Source organism: Ictidomys tridecemlineatus, chromosome 3 (assembly GCF_052094955.1).
Source record: "Ictidomys tridecemlineatus isolate mIctTri1 chromosome 3, mIctTri1.hap1, whole genome shotgun sequence".
NCBI lineage: Eukaryota > Metazoa > Chordata > Mammalia > Rodentia > Sciuridae > Ictidomys > Ictidomys tridecemlineatus.
Window position 1 is genome coordinate 131,745,240 of NC_135479.1, and position 21,267 is coordinate 131,766,506.

Genomic DNA, 21,267 nt, shown 5'->3' on the forward strand with positions numbered 1-21,267 from the left:
TTTTCTGCATCAGCAATTAGTGTTTGTTGAGCACCACTGTGTGTCTGGCACAGTGTTAGGAATGAACAAAACGGGCAAGTTCCTTGCTTTCTTGGGGTGTATCATTTAATAGGGAAAATCGACAACAAATACTTAAAATAGTGATTTCAGATAACAATAAATACTGAAAATGGAATGGAGAGGACCAGGGAAGGCTTCTTTGCAGTGCTGAATTTGAGCTGAGGCCTGGAGAATAAGAAACTAGCTACATGAAGATCACAAAGCAAGTTTTACTCAAATATATTTGATCACTACTTCCCAGGCACAGTTTGTGCAGTTCTGTACAGGCTGTGAACAGAAGTCCAGATTCATGCTCTCATGAGACTGGCATTTCTGTTTGCATGAGTGCAGAAGCAGGGATGGAAAAAATAAAACATGGTGGTGTAAAAAAGGGACTCAGTAGGGCTAATTTTGATTGATTGAGTTGATGACATTTAGGATATCCAGGTTTAAAAAAAAAAAAAAAAGAGTACCTATGTTAGGCCCTGGGGGAGGGAAGTATTTCAGGCAAAGGTTAATAATAGCTAGGGCAAAGGCCTCAGGAAAGATCTTGATGTATTGAGGGAAGGGGGCGTTTTTCTGGATCAAGGTAAGGTGTATGGTAGGTGAGGGTATGGCCCATATAATAAGCCTTTTTTTCTTTTCTGAAGGCTTTTTGAGTTAGCATAGAGTTGGCTTTTTAGTTTCAGTGCAAATTAAAGTCCATTAGAGATTTTTAAAAAAGAAAGTAACATGACTGAACATTTAAAAAAAAAATCTTGGAGTATATTAAAATACTATATTAAGACGTTAACTGTGGAGACAGATCAGTTAGTTAGGAGGCCTTTCCCAGCTAAGAGGATATGTCGTGGCCGAAAGGTGGTAATGACTATGTAGTAAACAGATTAAAGATATAGTTGAGAGGCAAAGATTTGGCTGGGTTATACAGGAAAGGAATCAAGTAAGACTTAAAGAGTTTTGTCCTAAACAACAAGGTGGTGCATTTACTGCGATGAACAAAACCAGGAAAGACAGAATCAATGAGTTCTACTCGTAACTGTAATAGTTTTTATTTATTGCGTGCTTAATATGCGCTACTGTGCATAATTTAGATTTTTTCCCCCACTAAAAATTCACAACACTGCCAGTTAGTGCTTTAATTTTTTTTTTTTTTTTTTTTTTTTAAGAAACAGGCTCGGACTTGGAGGGTGGGGAAGGTCTCACCGCATTGAAGTGCTGGAAACCAAGTCTGAACTCGGCTTCAGTCGGTCAGTCTCCACGGTCGCTTTTCTGTAAGCAAGCGGACCTCTTTTTCTACGAAACCAAGATACTGCTTACGGGGTTGCCAGGATACCGTAAAGCGAGACCTCCCAAGCGAGGCGTCCCAAGTAGCGTTGGCGCGAAGTAACAGCCCCGCCCCCTTCCGCCACTGTCCCTCAGCGCCGGCATCTAGTGAAATTTCAGTGTATTTCAATGGGAAATTTCAAGACTTCCAAGCTAAAACCTCCTTCTCCCAATTGGTCGATTTTGGTAGAAAAGTCTCGCGATTGGTGAAAAATCCAGGGAGTCGATAAGAAAGATTTAGGGTATCTCGGTGCCTTCACTTGGCGCCAATCCCTGCCTTTTACGTAGTTTTCTTCGACTCGCGGGAGCCGGGCCTGAGCGGCTTCTCTTGGCGTCGCGATCCTTTGACGTTTCCTCTTCCAATTGGCCAGGAACTGCGGCTGCAGTTCCGAAGCCTAACTGGCTACCCGCACCGCCTCGGAGGTGAAGTGTACTCTGCTGATTGGCTCCGAGGTGCCGGCCGCGTGTGATGTCCCGGGCAGCGATTGGCCCTCGCTTGCTGGGGGCTTCTCTCACCGGGACTTGGGACTCCCGGGAAGTGGACTGGCAGAGGCGGGGGGCGAGCTAGCTGCTTGCGGACCAAGTAGGAGACTCCCGGCGTGAGGCGGCCTCACAAGGCCGGGAGCGCTGGCTAGACGACGCGGCGGCTGCGGAGGCTGTGAGGAGTGTGTGGGACCGGGGCCGGCACTGAGGAACCATGGCCCCGCAGAACCTGGGCACCTTTTGCCTGTTGCTGCTGTACCTCATCGGGGCCGTGATCGCCGGGTGAGGAAGAGGCGGGCACGGCGGGCATGGGGCCCGAGAGTCAGCTTTACTGGGGAGGAGGCAGGGTGGGCATTGGGGAGGGAGAAGTGAGAGAAGCGGCATGGCCCCACTGAAGGAACGGAGAGGGATATCCTTGTGGTATGGCAATGGGGCGGAAGAATGGGTAGGATAGTGTGGGCCAGGCTTTTGGGATACGAGGGGAGCCTAGCGTGTCACCAGTGAGAGGACCTTAGATCCAGAGGCCCTGTAGGGCTTTGCCTAGAAGAGTGGGAATTGAATACAGTGCCAAATACAGCAGCTGAGGTTTGAGGGGAGTTTCAGGGGAGGAAAGTGGTTGCGAGCGGAAGCAGTGTCACGGAGAGCTGGGGAGGAATAGGACTCCTGACTCTTTGAAGATAGTGACAGCTCGATGTTGAGATTGAGGCGATGGACACGCCTTCGGTCAAAGAGGTGTGTTGTTGTACCCTCCTGAGTTGAAGCAGAACATGGTGCAATGCTGAGTCCGGGCAGGCCATTGAAGAGCTGACATTAAAGTGAGTGTGCTGTGACACCAGTCAGAATGAGGATCTCAGGTAGCAAATCTGGGAAGCAAACCCGGGACTGAAGAAAATTGAATCGGGAAGCAGCAAGACCTTTTAGAGAGCTCTTGAACTTCCCAGCTTCTTTACTGAGACAAGGCTGTGGTGCCTCACTGTCTCTCTCCATGGTACCATCTTGAGAATTCAAATGGTGTGAGTGAGAAGAACAGTTCGCCAACAGATAGTAAGCTGGGGTTTTAGCCACTCTATTTATGAATTATGTAACATTGAAAGAAATTTAGATATTCTCATCTGTAACGTGAAAGTAGTATTGTGCCATCCTTATGCAGATGGACTCTTAAGGATCCAGTCAGCCCTTTAACATTCATGATCCTATACTCCTGGAAACCCAAGATATAGTACACCAGGCTCTTATTTTATTTAATTTATTTTTTGTATTTATTTTTTAGTTTTAGGTGGATACAATATATTTTATGTGATGCTGAGGATTGAACCCAGTGCCTCACCCGTGCTAGGCGAGCACTCTACCACTTGAGCCACAACCCCAGCCCATATTTTACAATGCAAAAAATAGTAGGTCTCATTTTCCAACAATTTATAGGTTTTTCTGAATGGGGAAGGTACTACCTAGCATAGTTTTAAAATTTAAGACTTTCTTACACAAGTTTTTTTACCCTTTGCATGCAAGTTTAAGCTTTGTTGTCATTTTTTCTTGTGAAACATCTTAAATTTCTAAAAATTTAACTTCTCCTAGATAATGCTTTATTGGTTTTTTAACTATACTTTTCTTTGTAATATTTACACATAAAGCTACGAGTACTCTAGAGTGTTTAGTAAAATGCTAATATTAAATATTTTAAATCTTGTAGGTATAAACTTAAATAAGTCATAAAATAGTCTCTTAGTGTAATGTTGATGCTGAGCTAAGCTAGCCATTTTCTCCCTACATTTTTCTGAGCTGTTCCCATTTTTACATGAAAACTACTGAAAATGAGTATAAGTTTCATATTTTTCTCTTTCAGCAAAAAAAAATACTATATCCAGATGGGTTTTATTTTGTCTTTAGAGTTGCTATTTGGGCTTCGACTTAACCTTTATTTTAACCTCTAAATTTCACTTCAGTCACTTTCTCTTTAACATTTGTAAGTGTTTCTATTAGGACATTTATGTCACATTATCTTTTTAAATAAAGAAAACCATCCTTTGAGATTGATATTTGACCTTTGGAAATAGTCAGTAGTCATCTGGAACCAGAAAGGGAAAAGGGGGAGAGTTAATTGCATTTTATGGTGTTATTGCCCAGAAATGACATGTGACCATAAAATAAGAAAATAGTTTCCTGAAGGAAGATAGTTGTAAAGAAGGTTCCAGCCAGGTGTGGTGGCACATGCCTACAATTCCAGTGATTTGGGAGGCTGAAGCAGGAGGATCACAAGTTCCAGGCCAGCCTCAGCAACTTGCTAAAGCCCTAGTCAACTTAGCAAGACCCTGTCTCAGAAAATCCTAAGAGCTAAGAATGTGAATCAGTGGGTAAGCGCTCCTGAGTTCAATAACCAGCACAAATCTGTGTGTGTGTGTGTGTGTGTGTGTGTGTGTGTGTTTTATTCCCATTTTCTAATAAAAAAATGAAGGTATATGTGAAACATGCACGCACATCTTTATTTTTTTGTATTTCTTTTTTATTTCATTTTGTATTTCTTTGATTAGACACAGACCTAAATGAAAAGGGGTAAAAAACCTTTCACTTTTAAAAATGTAATATATAAATCTTTTTATTGATGTATTTTCTCTGTTCCTTCCCAGGCGAGATTTCTATAAGATCCTGGGGGTACCTCGAAGTGCCTCTATAAAGGATATTAAGAAGGCCTACAGGAAACTAGCCCTGCAGCTTCATCCTGACCGGAACCCTGATGATCCCCAAGCCCAGGAGAAATTCCAGGATCTGGGTGCTGCTTATGAGGTGAGTCAAGAAAAAAGATAAATATAAACAAAAGCTATGGATATAGAAAAGACCATATAACACAGAGAAACGCTTCATTTAGGATACTTCTATTTAGAAACATATAGATAAAAGTAAAAATAATACTTGGTGCTATGCTGTACTAGATATTACATTCTTATTAGTAGACGTCATTTTCTATCTTTTTAATATTATTTTAATGAGGGGATTAATGTTGAAAAAAATGAATGAAAGTATGATTGAGAGATTAATAATAGATTAACTGATTGATCTATCAATCTATCAGTTAGGAAAATTGAGCCAGAAATACAAAGAAAACCTAAATGAGGATTGCAACCTAACATGCTCATAGGGACAAGACAAATAACAGGCAGAGGTGTAAGATAAAACATAACAATGGATATTCTGCCTTCATTCCTTGGGAATTAATACAGAGACTGATGAAGATTGTTATTAACTGAAGCCTCTGGCTCTCTTTCAGTGGAGCAGATGTGACTGAACCCCAGTCAGTTTTTGCCATAAACAAATGCAAATATTATCTTGCCAGATCTACTGATTTTTCAAGAGAAGTTGGAAATCTACATTTTTATATAAATTCTCCTTATTTTAAAAGTTTTGGTAACTAATTAAATTTCTTTATTTTGCAGATTAAACAAAACATAGGTATAGTTTGAATTTACAGGCAAATCTAGAGGTCAAAACACTTGCAAGGGTAATGTCAATCTTCCCAAGGATACTGTGAAATATAGTAGAGCTAGACAAATTTTTATTCCCATTTCCTAAAAGGCACAGAAAAAATTAATTAAATTCTAAAAGTTGTAGAGTGAAATTTTCTGAATTCAAGTTTAAAACCCTGCATATTGAAAAGGCTGGAAAGTAATATGATTTTTTTTTAATGAGGAACTCAAAATAAATTTTTTTTTAATCCTCCTAGATTAAAAAAATCTACTGAACTGAAATCGTCTTATACCATATGAACCCTAGAGTTACTGGGGTCTCCCTTTCTTCTCCCCATAACTTCAGTGATCCTACACAACAGAAATTCTTAACCTGAGGTCTATAGATAAATTTGCGAGGGCTTATGTCCCCTCTTAAATTGTATGTAACATTTTATTATTTATGAGTCCATATTTTATACTATATTTTCTAGTTCCATTGTTTGCTAAGAACCCAATAGTCGAAAAATATTTTCGAAGGAAGTTGAACTTACATTTCTTTATAAACAATGTATCATGGTCTTTATTCATGACCTAGGCAGGCTATGCATGTATCATTCATGAAATTGCAGTTTATATAATTCTACAATCTCTCTAGTTGGTAGTTCAGATTTTTTTTTTCCTTTGTACCATTCAAGCTTGATTGAGTGTTCATTAATCAAAATCTCAGTACACTACAAAGAGTTCTATGAATACCAATTTGCTTTCCCTACTGAGCTGGGAATATTTCTGGCTTTTTAATTAGTTGAGAATCTGCATGTTGGTTGGCCAATCTCTGGACCAACCCCCCCCCCCCACACACACACACACACACTTTAAAAATACAAGAGGCTGGATATGGTAGCATCTTCCTATAGACCCAGCTACGAGGGAGACTAAGCATTCTTTAAGCCCAGTGGTTAGGTCAGCCTGAGTAACTAGTGAGACCTTGACTCAAAAAGAAAATAATAAAAAATAAAAATAAGTAAAATAATTTCTAAGACTATTAAATAAATTGCATTCCTTAGAAGAAAAGTGAGGAAGAAGTGAATGACAACTTTACAGGTAGTTTTTTTTGTGGGGGGGCCAGTTATAGAAGCCACTGGTATCCAAAAAGAAACTTACTTAAAGCCAATCATTGTGCAGGATTTGTTTCTTTATCTAGATAAGATTAGCAATGTAGACTCAAAGATGAAAATATTGGGAATCCAGATTGTGGAATAATAAATTTGTTTCAGGTTAACTCTGTCCATTTCTTCTTCTTCAGAGTATCTATTCCCCCCTCCCCACCCACCCCTCCGCGCTCACAATACTAGGGATTAAACCCAGCGCCTTGCACATGCTAGGCAAGTGCTCTACCACTGACCTATATCCCAGAGCTATTTATTTATTTAGAGGCAGGGTCTTGTTCAAATACCCAGGCTGGCCTTGAATTTGGTATCATTCTGCCTCAGTCACCTAAGTAGCTAGAACTACCACCACACTTAAAGTACCTGTTTTCTAAGGATTTTTGCCAAAACATTTCTTTCTCTTACCTGATCTGTTATAGTGGCTTTATCATAGTGCTGCTGTGGTTACTTCTAGACTAACCCATTTCTCTTTGCTTTTAAGAATGCTCATTCTCTTTTACATTTAATATATATATCCTTCTAAATATGTCTTCAGTGTTAGTAAATGTTTGCTGTGGCTCCTTCCACATCTTTCGGACACTGAGCCAAAAGTGTGTGTTATTTGAATATGTCAATCAGGGTTTGAAATAATTTTCTCCTTTGTTTCTCCTTTAATCTCTTGTCTAAGTGGGAGTTTATACATAACAAAGGAATATCTTAAAGCTGTTTAATTTCCAAAGGTATATGTGTTGCTGTGACTAAAATGGAAGCTTTATTTAGCTTTTTGCTTAACATGCAAATTTGAAAGTATAAGAGTTATTTTTCTTTATATTCTTTGTTATCACACAGAGTGGGTTCAATGAGAAAGCATAAACCTCTCTAAACTAAAACTTACAAATTTCTTTTTAAGCAGTGAAATTGACTATATGGCAGATAGAGTTCTTTCACAAATGGATTTCTACATATACCAAACTTGAAAAATAAAGCAGTATAAATCTTACTGAAGGGCCTATTATTCTATTCCCTTGACTTGCCAATCTCCTAATGTGTGTATATTGGGAGGCATAGACATGTGAGGCCCAACTATTAAGACTGTCCTAATTTAGTGCTTCTATCACTGATGATAGTCTGTCATAGTTATATTCTAGTTTATGGTTTGGAGAGAAAATATAGCATAGTAGTTAACAGCATAAGCACTGGCTTTAAACAACACAGAAAGTAAACCTGAGCAGTCCATCTCACCTCTTTCCTGGTACTTCCCCAACCTTCACAGCCATATCATTCAAGTATAAATTTTAAGTAATTAGGTGAGGTTTGATAATGCTAAATTAAAAACATGAAGTAAGCAATGTGAAATGGAAAATTCACCAAAGAATTTAGTCTGTTAGAAAAAAATAACTTTATAAAAAATTTTAATACCATACACAATGAAAATTACATTCCCCTGAAATCTTAAACATAGTATCAGAGTGAAAAAAACAAACATAAATATGAATGTACCTTAGCTGAATATTACCAAGTATGGCTTTTTCCTCTACTTTTATCCTAGGTTCTGTCAGATAGTGAAAAACGGAAACAATATGATACATATGGTGAAGAAGGATTGAAAGATGGTCATCAGAGCTCCCATGGAGACATTTTTTCGCAGTAAGTAATGTACCCACCTGCAAAGGATTAGTGTCCAATAATGGATCACTTAGTGACTTAATGAGCTAAATTATTCTTTTAAGCACAGAAGAGAAAAAAAAAAATTCTGTTCTTATATCCAGAGCTACCTCTCTTTCATCCTATCAACAAGAATAGGTAGTTTTGATAACCACCATTGGGGAAGGAATTAAGTAGAAGTTCTTAATCTCCTGCTGCACATGGCTATCTAGGAGTGCTGGGTGGCTAGAATGATAAACCCCTCTTCCTTTTGGAGCCCACATTATTGATATTTGAATCTCCATATATCATAATTCTGTGTAGTAGATCTCACCTGGAGTTCAGGTCTGAAGCTTTTATAAATAAAAAAGATATTTAAATCTGCATTTTTATGGGGAGAGAGTTTCTTTCTTCAGATTCTTAAAGTAAGAATCGGTATTGCATACAGTAGTTTTCTCCATTTAGTATTTAAGGGTGATGGTAGATTTTTAGGACTTCTGAAAATGTGTGAGTTAATGATTGGGAAATCTTCCTCTTCTCTAGGATTAATTTAGCTGTTTTGGCCTATCAGAAAAGTGTCTATTCTCCTTGGCTTTTCAAAGTGCTATCTAGGGCATACCTGTAATCCCAGCAATTTGGAAGGCTCAGACAGGAAGATGGCAAGATCAAGTCCAGCCTCAGCAACTTAGCAAGAGATTGTCTCAAAATAAAAAATAAAAAAGTCTGGAAATGTAGCGCTATGGTAAAGCTCCCATGGGCTCAACCCCAAATTCCACAAAACAAAAACAAAACAATAAAGTACTCCCTAGGGATGTCAGGGAGAGAAAAGACTTCCCCTACTTCCACCCCATCTTACCTCCTTGTTTTTAACATTGAGAAATACATTCACCAAGATTGTTTGGTGGGAGAGGGGATTATATAGTTGTCATACCAATATCTGAAGCCTCTTAATTACACACAGAGATCAACATTAATATTAGAATACCTGCACAAATGAAGGTCACTGTTTTTTTTTAATTGCAGATGATTCTTTTTTTATTTACAAAAGTTAATTTTGATCTTGTAGAGGCCAGAAATTACTTTTCCTTAAGGATTAGAATTTTATTAAGCTGATGCTTTTTTAGTTTATTTAAATATGTTCCCAGGATTTTGGTACACAGTAGTAGCTTCTTTCATCAAGGTTAACTGCTAAAAAGCACATAAAGTGAACATTATGTATGTTCAAAATTATCCTTAAAAATAAGTTTACCATTAAGCTCAGCTTTATACAGCGTTATGTATACTATACCCTTTCTCAATAAGTTCACTATGGCTGGATTTTCCTTAGTATCAAAATAATATTATTTCATTGAGTCCAACTTTGACTTCATTGGCATATAATATGTGTATATGCTATACTATTTGTATGGACCATATTACTTTTAAAAGTATTTTTTTTTCTTGTGGGCATCAATATAGTTACAATGTAGTTGATATTATATAAATTTTAATTGTGTATGATATGACTTCAATATGTGGAAAATGTCTTTGACTTTTGTACATTGTATTGATAGGAAGCATTGTTTTATAAATTTGAAAGAAAACTAAATAATTGTAACAAACTCATATTTCTTTTCTGATGATTTCACACTTATCTACAGCTTTTTTGGAGATTTTGGTTTCATGTTTGGAGGAACCCCTCGCCAGCAAGACAGAAATATTCCAAGAGGAAGTGATATTATCGTAGATCTGGAAGTCACTTTGGAAGAAGTATATGCTGGAAATTTTGTAGAAGTAAGTTTAAACAATATGGCTATTCATATTTATTTCTAGAACTTGAATTTTTGACTAAAAATTAGAGGTTTCAGAGTATCTGCTCTTTTAGAGAATGAGGGAGAGTGACTGAAATTGAATTAATCAGAATCTTTGGTTCATGATGCAGTTGTCATTTTTTTAATAAACTCAAGATTGCTTAGACTTGGAACTAAATAAAACCATTACCAGGACTTAATCTGCCCACATGCTACTTCCTATTCCATCCTCTTGCCTCCCTTTATAGGTAATTTGTTACCTGAATTTTGTCTTTTTTGGTCGTTTTGCCTTTCTCATTTGTTTTGTTAAACAAATGAATAATGTATTATTTATTGTTTTTGAGTTTGTAAAAATGATATAGCAGTTATTATCTTTGGGGGCTGACTTTTCTGCTATTATGTTACTAGGACTCACCCTTGTTGTTGCTTAGAGTATAATACCACTGAATAAAATTTTATTATCTACAGGTGTTAGTTTTTTCCCAGGTTCTTTTCAGTTTCAGACAGTGCTTTTATGAACACTCTTGTACATATTCTAGGTACACGTGAGCAGAATATCTCTTGGTGGGTAATACTTAAATAGAATTGCTGGGTAATAGGAACAAGTGTTCATGTTTTATGAAATAATGCCATATTGGTTTTGATATTGATTGTGTCAACACTTGTACCATTTATGAGAATTTATAGATTTACTAACTCTAATAAATGGAATTATTAGACTTCTTAATTTTGCCCTTCAAATAGGAATAAAATGTTATCTCATCATGGTCTTGATTTGTGTTTTATTGATTACCAGTTAGGACAAGTGTCCCTTCATATTTATAGGCCATGTTTGTTTCTTATCTTATGAAATGTCTGTTCATGTCCTTGGCCCTTTTCTTTGATTTCTAAGAATACTTTATTCTTTCTGCTAATTCTTTATCAGCTACATATGATATAAATATATCCCATCAGTTTGTAACTTATCTTTGCATTATATTTAAGATTTATTTCAATGAGCAAAAGTATTAGTTTTAAGACATTCAAATCTTATCAGTCTTTTATGGTTAGTCTTTGCATTTTACATAAGAAATTCTGCTCTAAAATGAAAAAAAATACTGTTCTGTATTTCCTAGTGAACTTTGAGATCTTTTATTTGAGGTTATTCATCTTTTTCAAAACTCTGGAATGGACTTTACAGCTTGACTGCCTACCTTCCCACTTTAGTTCTGCCATATATTAGTTATGTGGCCTGAGTCCTTTTACTTCACTTTTATGTGCTACCTTTACCTCACCTGTAATATGAAGATAATGATATGACCTGCCTTGTAAGGTTGTGAGGATTAAATGAATATGTGAATGTGCAAAAATGTTTAGAGTATTCCTGGAGAGGTTTGCTATAAAGTGTTTGCTTTGATTATTATATTGTTGTTGGCTGTAATTTATCCTGTTGACTTGGGTTTTTATATACATAGGCTGTTAGGGGGTTTACTCCAGGCATTTTTGTCAATCTGCTGCATGAGTTGTTACCTTGTGATTAGGCAAAAACAAGATTACTTTTCTTAATACATATTAATTTCACATATTTGGTGGGGTCAGATATTTGATTGCAGTCAACTACAAAGAGATGATCATGTGTTTCTTCCTGGCATGGTAATGTGTCTGAACAAAGGTAGCAATGGAAAGTAGTTCTGGATTGAATTGCCTAAAACAAGGAGGCATTTTCATTAGTTTAATCATAGGTTTAGATGGTAAACACAGCAGCTTCTGAATGCTGTGGTTGTTCTTCAGAGTTATGCTTTACACAACTCAGATTTCTTAAGAGATAGTAAAATCTATGAACACTTTAGCTCAGTATCACTTAGTTGTGGCTTACAATTCTAATGCTGATGTCATATACCTTATATTTCAGTTCTCTTCTTTTTTACTTCCCTCTCTTCTCCAACTAAAGAATTTTAGTCATTTAAGTATATGTTTACTTCATTCCTATTTGAGGGCTGATTTGTACTCTTCAAAGGTTTCTGTCAGCTTTAGGTTTCCCTGATCGGTAGCTTGCCAGAGAAGGGGAAATTCCAGTACAGATGTGAGTAGAGTTCTAATTCATTAAGGAAACTAAAGGCTGTTTCATGCATTTCTTAGGTAGTTAGAAATAAACCTGTGGCAAGGCAGGCTCCTGGCAAACGGAAATGCAACTGTCGGCAAGAAATGCGGACCACCCAGCTGGGCCCAGGTCGCTTCCAGATGACCCAAGAAGTAGTCTGCGATGAGTGCCCTAATGTTAAGTAAGTGAAATCACCTCTATGGTTCCACCAAGAAACACTTGAATAATCTCATTTGTCTAATAAAAATTTCATTGTCCATATTTAACTCCCTTCCTCTTCCATCAATGTTTTACCAAAGTATAGAGCAAATAAATGTACGTTTTAAAATTTTTCCTGAAATATTTTTTCTATATATATCCTTTTTTGTTTCTGAATTAATAAGCAATGCCCTTTATTTCCAAAGATACTTAATAAATGTTAATGTTTCCTTTCTACTTTGACTAGTAGAGCAATCTTATATGTATGTAATACACAGTGGCTTTGCTCTGAATTTTGTCATGAAGAAGATATAAACAGATCTGAGCTTTATGAAGTAGAGGTATACTAATAATCAGAAAAATACACTAATAGCCAGAAAAAGCTCTGATAAAATGGATAAAACTTTATCTATGTTGGGGGTTACATTTGTATTTTCATTTTCTTTTCCTTTTTTAATTCCTTTGTCCCAGATTAGTGAATGAAGAACGAACGCTGGAAGTAGAAATAGAACCTGGAGTGAGAGATGGCATGGAGTACCCCTTTATTGGAGAAGGTGAAATATTAATGTTTTTATTATCCTAACTCTATTCTCTTCTTATGAATACCTCTCATTTTCTACCTCAGCTCATCTCTTAGTGAATGCATGGTAAATGAATGTATAATTTCTAATACTCTTCAGCCAGTTTTAGGATATAGAAAGCCTTTTATTACCAGCATGCTTAGTCATAGAAGCATTAGCATTACTGATTATCCTTTGACTATTAAGGCCAAAAGTTACTGTCAGATAGTCTAAATTTTATCAAAATTTAGGGTGGCCAGGCCTCAATAAATAGATTAATTTTAACTCAACAATGAAAGAGGATATATATGTCTAATGGGACATTAATTATATGTTCTCCAAGCTCACTTTTGGACTTAAACTTAAAATTCTAAAAGGAAATAAAGCTTTAAGACTGACTCCAGGTTCAGAAAATTGGTGAATCATTCTTTGTTTAGGAATTAGGTCAACTTATTTATTGCTATGCCTGAAGCACAGGTGATCTTCACTAATGACCTAAAACTTGATATAACCAGGCCGAGACTGTGCCCAAACAGACTTGATAGACCCAGTGCCTTAGGTAGTGGTTTTAAAAATTTCTCTCAACTGTCCAGTAGATTTGTAGTCTTATACTTGTGTGACTTCCTGTATTCTATAACCTTCTGTAATCTGCCCTGACCAGGTGAGCCTCATGTGGATGGTGAGCCTGGAGACTTACGCTTCCGAATCAAAGTTGTCAAGTAAGTGATCAAATTTTAGAGGCCATCTTTTCAACCTATGCTTCTCAGGTACAACAGATGATAGAGATAATGCCTCAAAATTTTTTCCTCTGTTTCATGCCCATAATACCACAAGTGATTATTTGTAATTCTTCAATAATCCTGAAAATTTGGGATTGGGCCCTGGGATTTGAGCTTCAGTTATATATTCACTTAGGACATTAAAAATCCAAAAGACACTGGAAAGGAGGAATAGAGAAAAGGAGCTATAAAAGAGAGGCATACAGGAATAGGGAAACAAGGTAAGCTGTGATTTTAGCTGTACCATTCAAGAATGGGAGGTTTCTCCATAGGAAGGAACTTCTATTATATAATATTCAGCTTCTCTGTTTAGAAAGGCTGTGGAGACAGTCATTTTGTCCAGGACTTGTGCTTTCTTGTTGATTATTTCTCTCTTGTTACCAGTTGGATACTTCTTCATGTAAGAATTATTTGAAACAGGATTCCCACTTGAACATGGGGAAACAGTCATCTGTGCACTCTTTATGTTCAGTGATTATTTTTTCCCAGCTTTTCTTACCTACCTTCTCTTTTTCATCACTTCCTAAGAAATTGGAACATGGGCTATTCCCTGAATAAACCTGGTACCTTCTCAAGTCCTTGTCTTTGCCAGAATTCCCTCTAGCCTGTTCCCCCTTTTCCTACACTGGCCTCATCTGCATCTGGAGCCCCCTTGGTCTTGTGAGCCCAGCTCAGGAAACCTCCACAAACGTGTTTCTGAAGCCCATCTCCTAGCCCCTGCTACCAAACATCTTTCTCTCTTTTCCATAACCTAATGACTGATAGTTTTCCTTACATATATTTTTTTTTCTTCTGCTAATTGTAAACTCTTTAAGAATAAGGTTTAATAAGACTTATGTAGTTTTGTTATCTGAGTTAATGCTTTACACAAAAGTGTGTCTAATAAATGCTCATTGTTTGAAAGAATGGTGTTCATCAAGATCTTTCTAGCAAACTTTTGAATTCTTCCTAAATACATATGGAAATTAATTATTTTTTATCTTACTCTGTTTTTAGGCACCGGATATTTGAAAGGAGAGGAGATGATTTGTACACAAATGTGACAATCTCACTAGTTGAGTCTCTAGTCGGCTTTGAGATGGATATTACTCACTTGGATGGTCACAAGGTAAACAAAGCAATTTTGCTTCTTTTTAAAGCCTTTATGTGGGTGATTTTAGATTATTTCAGTCACTTCACTTATAGAGAACCACAGGGACTTCTGCCTTCTCTCCTTATTCTGCTGCTGAATGTTCAGCAATAACAGTGCCACAGGCCTTTTGCTGCTCAGAATTGATTACACAGCCTTGTTTTTAGAGTTTCCAAGTTTCCATTGGCAAAATCTTATTATTATTTCTTTATACTGGCTTATGTATTTGATTTTACTTTGTGTTTTTTAAAACCTTTTTTTTTTTTTTTGTACTTTTATCTTAATAATGTTGCCCCTCATCCTTTCTTTGAGCTGTGACATTAGCTTTGTGTACCACTGCTCACTAGAGCTGTGTGATGTACTTTGGGTGTGTCAGTCCTGCTTCACTATATTCCGTTTTACTTTTTAGGTACATATTTCCCGGGATAAGATCACCAGGCCAGGAGCCAAGCTATGGAAAAAGGGGGAAGGGCTCCCTAACTTTGACAACAACAATATCAAGGGCTCTTTAATAATCACATTTGATGTGGATTTTCCAAAACAATTAACAGAGGAAGCAAGAGAAGGTATGGAGTATAATAAGTGTGTGTGTGTGTGTATGCCTTTGCACATTTGTGTCTGTGTGTTATGTATATGAGAGTATAGTGACCATAAAAACCCTCCAGTTGCATAATGTATCAGCCATTAATAATAGTGAAATACAAGTATAGGAATGAACAAACTCGTGTTTCTCTGTCAATGCAATAATAAAAGTCCTGTGGTAAGTGTGTTAAAGGTTGTATGAGCATGCTTTGAAACCCAGTATGTTTAGGAGTGAAGCAGACCTACTTAAAACGAATGAGCTAGACCAGACTGTAAAAGGGAAGCCATGTACTATAAGAAGATGAGAAGCTTAGAAATGACTATGATAACTGGCTGAAAAGGGCCCAGTTTGGTGTTGTTAAATAATAAAAGTGGTAAAAAAAAAAAAAAAAAAAGGTAAAAATTGAGAACAGAGAAGAAATGAAAAACTTAGCTGGAGAGTTTTCTTTCCCTTTTGATTACCTCCTTTTTGATATCTTGGGGTTTGTGGGCCTCCGCATGATACATGCTGTTTAAACTCTGGGGAAGTCACATTTTTGTTAAGGTTGTCATGTGTTCTTTTTCTTTTCTTTTTTTTTAGGTATCAAACAGCTACTGAAACAAGGATCAGTGCAGAAGGTATACAATGGACTGCAAGGATATTAAGAGTGAATAAAATTGGACTTTGTTGAATATAAGTGAATCGGCGATATTTATTATCTGCAGGGGGTTTTTTGTGTGTTTTTATTTTTATTTTCAATATGCAAATTTGACTTAATTTTTTTTCCTAATAACCGTCATGATATGAATAAGAGGGTTTGAGTTTGTCCATTTGCATTCAGACAAGAATGACCAGCAAAAGGTTAACTAATACCTCTCCCTTTGGGAATACAATGTCTGGTGCTGCCACCTGAGTTTCAAGAATTAAAGCTTCAAGAGGACTCCAGGAGCAAGCAAATAAAAAGGGTTGGAGATAATTGTTAGTTATTTCATTCAAAATGCCAACTGGAGAAGTCTGTTTTTAAATACATCTTGTTGTTATTTTTTTCGTGACTCCTGTTTCTTTTCTCCTATAAGCTAGTCGGGTTGTTCTCCCATTAGGCAAGAAGAACACACAAGCATGCAAAAGACTGGTGTAATCCAATTCCCATACCCCATGAAACACACATGGAATCTTGTAGCAAAGAGCTTAAAAAAACAAGCTTAGGGACTAGGATATATGAATCAAGATTATATGAAGATCTAATTGTCTAGAAAAATATATTTCCTCTCATTTTATTTGGGAACAATAAAATCTGATATAGATATTTTACTGTTAGAAAGCACTTTTCATGTACGTAATCTCAGTTAAACCCATGATTATACTGGCTCTAGAAAATGAATTTAGAAAGTAGAGTCGCAAATTACATTTGTTTCTTCCAGTAGCACCCGATTCAAATGGCATGTGACTTGAGTACCTTTGGCTTTTGACCCTCATTTGCTTTTTTACTTTGTACAGTCACTAACGCTCTACTTTTCATGTACTCTGGATCTTTTGCCTCTGCTGGTAAATGTTTCATTGCTGTTGGACAATTGCTGTTATATGGGGGAGGGGTCCAACTGTCACTGGAGTTGCACAGCATCCCTGCATTTGGTTCCACAGCAGTCAATACCACTGTTTGAAAGAACTTAGAAATCAAATGAAACCACATAAATACTTTGTAAGTTGAGTGAATTTTTGTACATTTAAGATTACATATTGAACTTCCTGTAGTTGAACATTTCTCAGAAATATTCATCAACACTTCTCCTAACATAGCCTAGAAAAACTCTTGGTCTTTATTTGCAATTGCTAATCCCCGTTTTTTTCCAAGATGAAGTCAGTCAAGATTCTGAGAATTGGAGTTACTAGTCAGGGCTAGAAAGATCCCATAGAGATAATGTTCCATCTTACAAAAAAGAATGTTAAAAGGACTTTTTCTCTATCCATGGTCTAGACTGCTGTATTTAAGAAGAACTCATTGGATTTAGCTTCAGTTCACTTTAAGTGTTATATCTTAGGCCCACTGTAATTTGGATTTATATCAAGTTCCATAGACTTTCTTGTAGTCAATCATAGTGACAGGTGGTGGGAATGATGGGAGGATCAAGAAACCAGGCTCCATGTTGTCTGTGTAATTGTCTTAAAGAAGTTAGTGCTTGCCAAAGATGGAGCAGTGGTCCCTAAGACGGCATGATCCCACCAAGTAGACTAAAGATACCTGTCTCCAGGTCAGAGGGGGCCTCTAAGCCTAGGAGGTAGGTGGTCAATATGTAAATTCTGTTCAAGCCAGAAGCTCTGGTGAATTACAGAATGCAATTGGACTGAAAACTTGTTCTTTTATTCTTTGAGTAAAAATTACTTATTGAGAATAGATAATAGCAAGGTTCTATTCCAAGTGCCTTATCTTTAAACATGGATGAGGTTTTGTTTTGTTTTTGTTTTTTATCCCCAACTTATGGATGAGGAACCTGAGTTACATCCCACAATTTAGAAGTTTGGGAACCTGAATTTGAACCCAGGCAACCTGCTCCAGAGAATGTATTTAACTGTGATGGATTCATAAGAGGAGAAACACTGTAGAAGGATCTAGATGATGGTGGGAAAATAAAATAGTGTCTCCAGACCTGCAAGGAAACATGTCATTCCAAGGGGCTATGCAAAAAGAGAAAAGAGATAGTTGACATGGAATCAGACTTAATCTCTTTGACATAGGGAAGCCAATTAACCTCTCTGGACCTCTGTTTTCTCATCTGCAAAAGGAAGATAATGAAGAATGACTTTTTTTTCAGTTCAAACTTTTGTGTATTTTCAGCATCCATTTTTTTTTAAAGAGAGAGTGAGAGAGAGGGGGACAGAGAGAGAATTTTAACATTTATTTATTTTTTCTTAGTTCTCGGCGGACACAACATCTTCGTTTGTATGTGGTGCTGAGGATCAAACCTGGGCCGCAAGCACGCTAGGCGAGCGCGCTACCGCTTGAGCCACATCCCCAGCCCTCAGCATCCATTTTGACAATTCAGACATTTTACTGACCCACTATGTTTTTTTAGCTGCTCTTCAGCTTCATTTGCTGCTGTCTAAATTGCCAGATTTCTGACCTGAGTGGAAGTGAATCTCAGAAATCAGTTTTGGGAAAAGAACAGGACATGGCATTTGAAAGTTCAATTGGATCTTAAAAATGGAAATGGAAACATAATTTTATTTTATTCCTTGAAAAAAGATAAGCTGCTACTTGCTCTAGTGGCAACTGAACATCTAAGAACTCGGAGATAAGAGTAGAACAATTCATTTGCTAAGTGGTCACTCTCAAAATTTCGATATTTCAATCACTGAAATTGTCCCAGTATTCATGAGCCAGGCTTGGATACAGATCATAGGCAGTGAACACCACCAGCAGCCTAGCTTCCATAGTGATTTCATACGTCAAAGAACCTGGACCCTTTCTCATTATTAAAAAAAAAATTCCTAATGGTGTAAGTACAGCCCCTCTATTAATCAGCAGTGTAAGAACAACACGACTTGAGGGTAATCTTCCTGCAGACTGAGCATCAGTGAAGTTACTGTATCCCATACAGTAGCCATAGGTGGCCATAAGCACTTACAAGAGGTGCTTTAAAATACAAACTGGATTTTGAAGACTTAGCTTACATTCTGTTTTACACTATCTCAACTTTTTTTTATTGATTACTTGGTAAAATAGTTGTATTGGGGGTATATTTGACAAAACAAATTATTAAAAATAAAATACATTATGAAAATTCACCTAAGATTTTGTTTGTTTTTTACTTTTTAAAATGTGGCTACTAAAAAATGTTAAGTTACATATATGTTCACATTAAATTTTTCCTGATATGGCTGCCTAGAGTCTCACTGGGGGCTGTGTCTGCTTCTGGAGGTGGCCTACATTCTCCCCTGAATGAATATTCCTTGCTTTACCCCAAAAGTTTCTCATTCTCAAGATAACTGGTCATTCTCCCTTGAATGGGTACTTTTTACTTTACCCCAAAAGATGTCTTTCCCCTGAGATAGCCCATATTTTCCCTTGGATATGTAACTGCTTCTCTGAATAAATCTGTGTTTCTGGGGTAGAAGAATGGGGGAAAGTCTTGCCCAGGCTGCCCAGTCACTCCTCAGCCTGGGAGAAGACGACAGATTCTTTGGGATGAAGAGCCTCATATTCATTCCTATTCAGTCATCTTTCATTCAAGTCAGCCCAGTGACCCAGACTGTTACACTGTTTGGGGATCCTGCAGTTTAGTCATCCAAAATTTTGTCTGTACCTCTCCACTTGAAATCTGTACACCATATTGACTAAGACATGAGATTTTTTTTGCCCAAACAGTGAATAAAAGTGCTGCCAAAGAATTGAAGCCAATCCCAGTGACTTGGGAGGCTGAGGCAGGAGGATCTCATTGAGTTCAAAGCCGCCTCAGCAACAGTGAAGCTAAGCAACTCAGTGAGACCTTTTCTCTAAATTAAATACAAAATCGGGCTGAGTTCAATCCCAGATTCAATCTTGATATGGCTGCCCTAGAGTCTCACTGGGGGTTATGTCTGCCCCCACCAAAGAAAAAAAATTGAAGTCAAGTCATGGATTTTGCCACTCAGATTCTCTCCAAGTTGACAATCATCAGAACATTCTGGTGAGGTCATGTGGACCTCCATGAAAACAACTAATTTTGCATCTAGCTGTATTTATTTATCATGTCCCCAGGGATATGCTGACAGGCCTTGTTGAGATCCAGGTCTGTCAAGAAATGGGGCAGGGCTGACCCTACTTTTTTGTAGTGAACCCATACTGGTACTAAGGATCAGCATTTTCACATCATTAAAAATGATGCCTACATTGGCTGTCAGTATCTTACCTTCTGGAGAAACTACCCATCTCCAGTCTTTCAATCTCTCTTCTCCACAACGCCTTAAAATTGAAGACATGTTTAGTAATCCTCTCTATATTCTGTCAGTATTCTGGATTGTGTTATTTGTTTCTTATAATCAATCACCTCTTCCCTCTTAGTCTTCCATTTCGTCATACAGATGTCATTTTATCAGTGATATTTCAAGTATCATTCCTTTTGATAGAATATAGAAACAAAATGGGAAGTTTCATATATCTTAGTGGTTAAAATGTTGTATATGTTCAAGAATCAGGTGCACTACATTCAAATTCCAGTTCTACCACTAACTGTGCCTCAATTACTCCATCTTGAAAAATTTAATAGTTTGTGGAATGATTAACTTGCAAGTGGAATAGCTCTTTCTTGGGAAAGACAGGCTAAAAGGAGCAATTAGTACCTCTATGTTGCTGACCCTTGAAGATTTATGATTTTATTTCCTCACCTGGCAATAAATAATGTTTGTCTCTAGATGGCGCTAAATTGTTAGTATGAAAGTTGTAAAATAGGCCCCAGGATTCCAAATTTCTTAGTTATTTTCTGATTATTGCCACTAAAAGTCAAGCTATTAATTAAAACAAAAAAAATTCAGTGCAAACTCAAGTAAAAAATGCACGTTTAGTCTATCTGCTCTCCTCTCTTAGCTTCCCTTAATCCTAATGTAAAGAAGACAGATTCCAATGGGCTGAATTTTGATTTGGAGCTAGAGTTTGCCAAAAGTAAACACAATAAAACTAAATTTAAAACAAATAATGGCTCCTGGGAACTATTAACAGTTGTGAAAACAGTGTGGGGTTCTAGAATAGGTAATTAGAAAAAAGTCACATAATTAAATCTTCTGCCTCTTGGGCAAGCTAGGCCATTTAACTGGGAGAACAGGAAATGAAATAGACAAGGTTTTCAGTAAGGTCTTTGAAGATCCATCTTGTGATATCCCTGGAGACAAAATAGAGGATATGTGTGCATTCATACCTATCTAATTGTGGTTGAACATGCTGTTTATTAATGAATGGATCAATGTCAACCTGGAAGAGAAACAACCTCGGCTGGCACAGAACAGAGCTAGGCTCAGTCCTGATCTGCTTAATTCTTTGATTGGTGGTATCTCAGGAAGAGCTGGAATGCCAGGTGCCTACCATGGTGTAAGTTACAGAGTGTTTACAACTCTTTCATGCTTAG

At 37.1% G+C, this 21,267-nt stretch overlaps 2 protein-coding genes across 3 annotated transcripts in view; one reads left to right on the forward strand and one right to left on the reverse strand.

The window, feature by feature from the left end:
• Tbccd1 (TBCC domain containing 1) overlaps nucleotides 1-1,667 on the reverse strand; it is a 29,363-nt gene extending 27,696 nt beyond the window's left edge. The window contains exon 1 of one of the 2 annotated variants that reach the window (XM_040270164.2): nucleotides 1,243-1,667. In XM_040270164.2, the coding sequence (XP_040126098.2) occupies nucleotides 1,243-1,247 (5 nt within the window). In that variant the 5' untranslated portion in view covers nucleotides 1,248-1,667. The remainder of the gene's footprint in view (nucleotides 1-1,242) is intronic. The other variant, XM_078043821.1, reaches the window with a different exon arrangement.
• A 175-nt stretch (nucleotides 1,668-1,842) lies between these two features.
• On the forward strand, nucleotides 1,843-16,224 carry Dnajb11 (DnaJ heat shock protein family (Hsp40) member B11). Its single transcript, XM_005331004.4, has 10 exons — nucleotides 1,843-2,127; nucleotides 4,470-4,626; nucleotides 7,980-8,077; nucleotides 9,715-9,847; nucleotides 11,983-12,125; nucleotides 12,614-12,696; nucleotides 13,364-13,421; nucleotides 14,478-14,589; nucleotides 15,020-15,176; nucleotides 15,773-16,224. The coding sequence occupies exons 1-10, from the start codon at nucleotides 2,060-2,062 to the stop codon at nucleotides 15,835-15,837; spliced, it is 1,074 nt and encodes a 357-aa protein (XP_005331061.1). The 5' UTR covers nucleotides 1,843-2,059; the 3' UTR covers nucleotides 15,838-16,224.
• Nucleotides 16,225-21,267: the final 5,043 nt, after the last annotated feature.

What these genes read in the sequence shown, in the direction of transcription:
- Dnajb11 (XM_005331004.4), top strand. Translation starts at nt 2,060, where the DNA reads ATGGCCCCGCAGAACCTGGGCACCTTTTGCCTGTTGCTGCTGTACCTC. An exon ending in ATCGGGGCCGTGATCGCCGG is followed by an intron (nt 2,128 to 4,469) that starts GTGAGGAAGAGG and finishes GTTCCTTCCCAG; the next exon opens with GCGAGATTTCTATAAGATCC. An exon ending in GATGAGTGCCCTAATGTTAA is followed by an intron (nt 12,126 to 12,613) that starts GTAAGTGAAATC and finishes CCTTTGTCCCAG; the next exon opens with ATTAGTGAATGAAGAACGAA.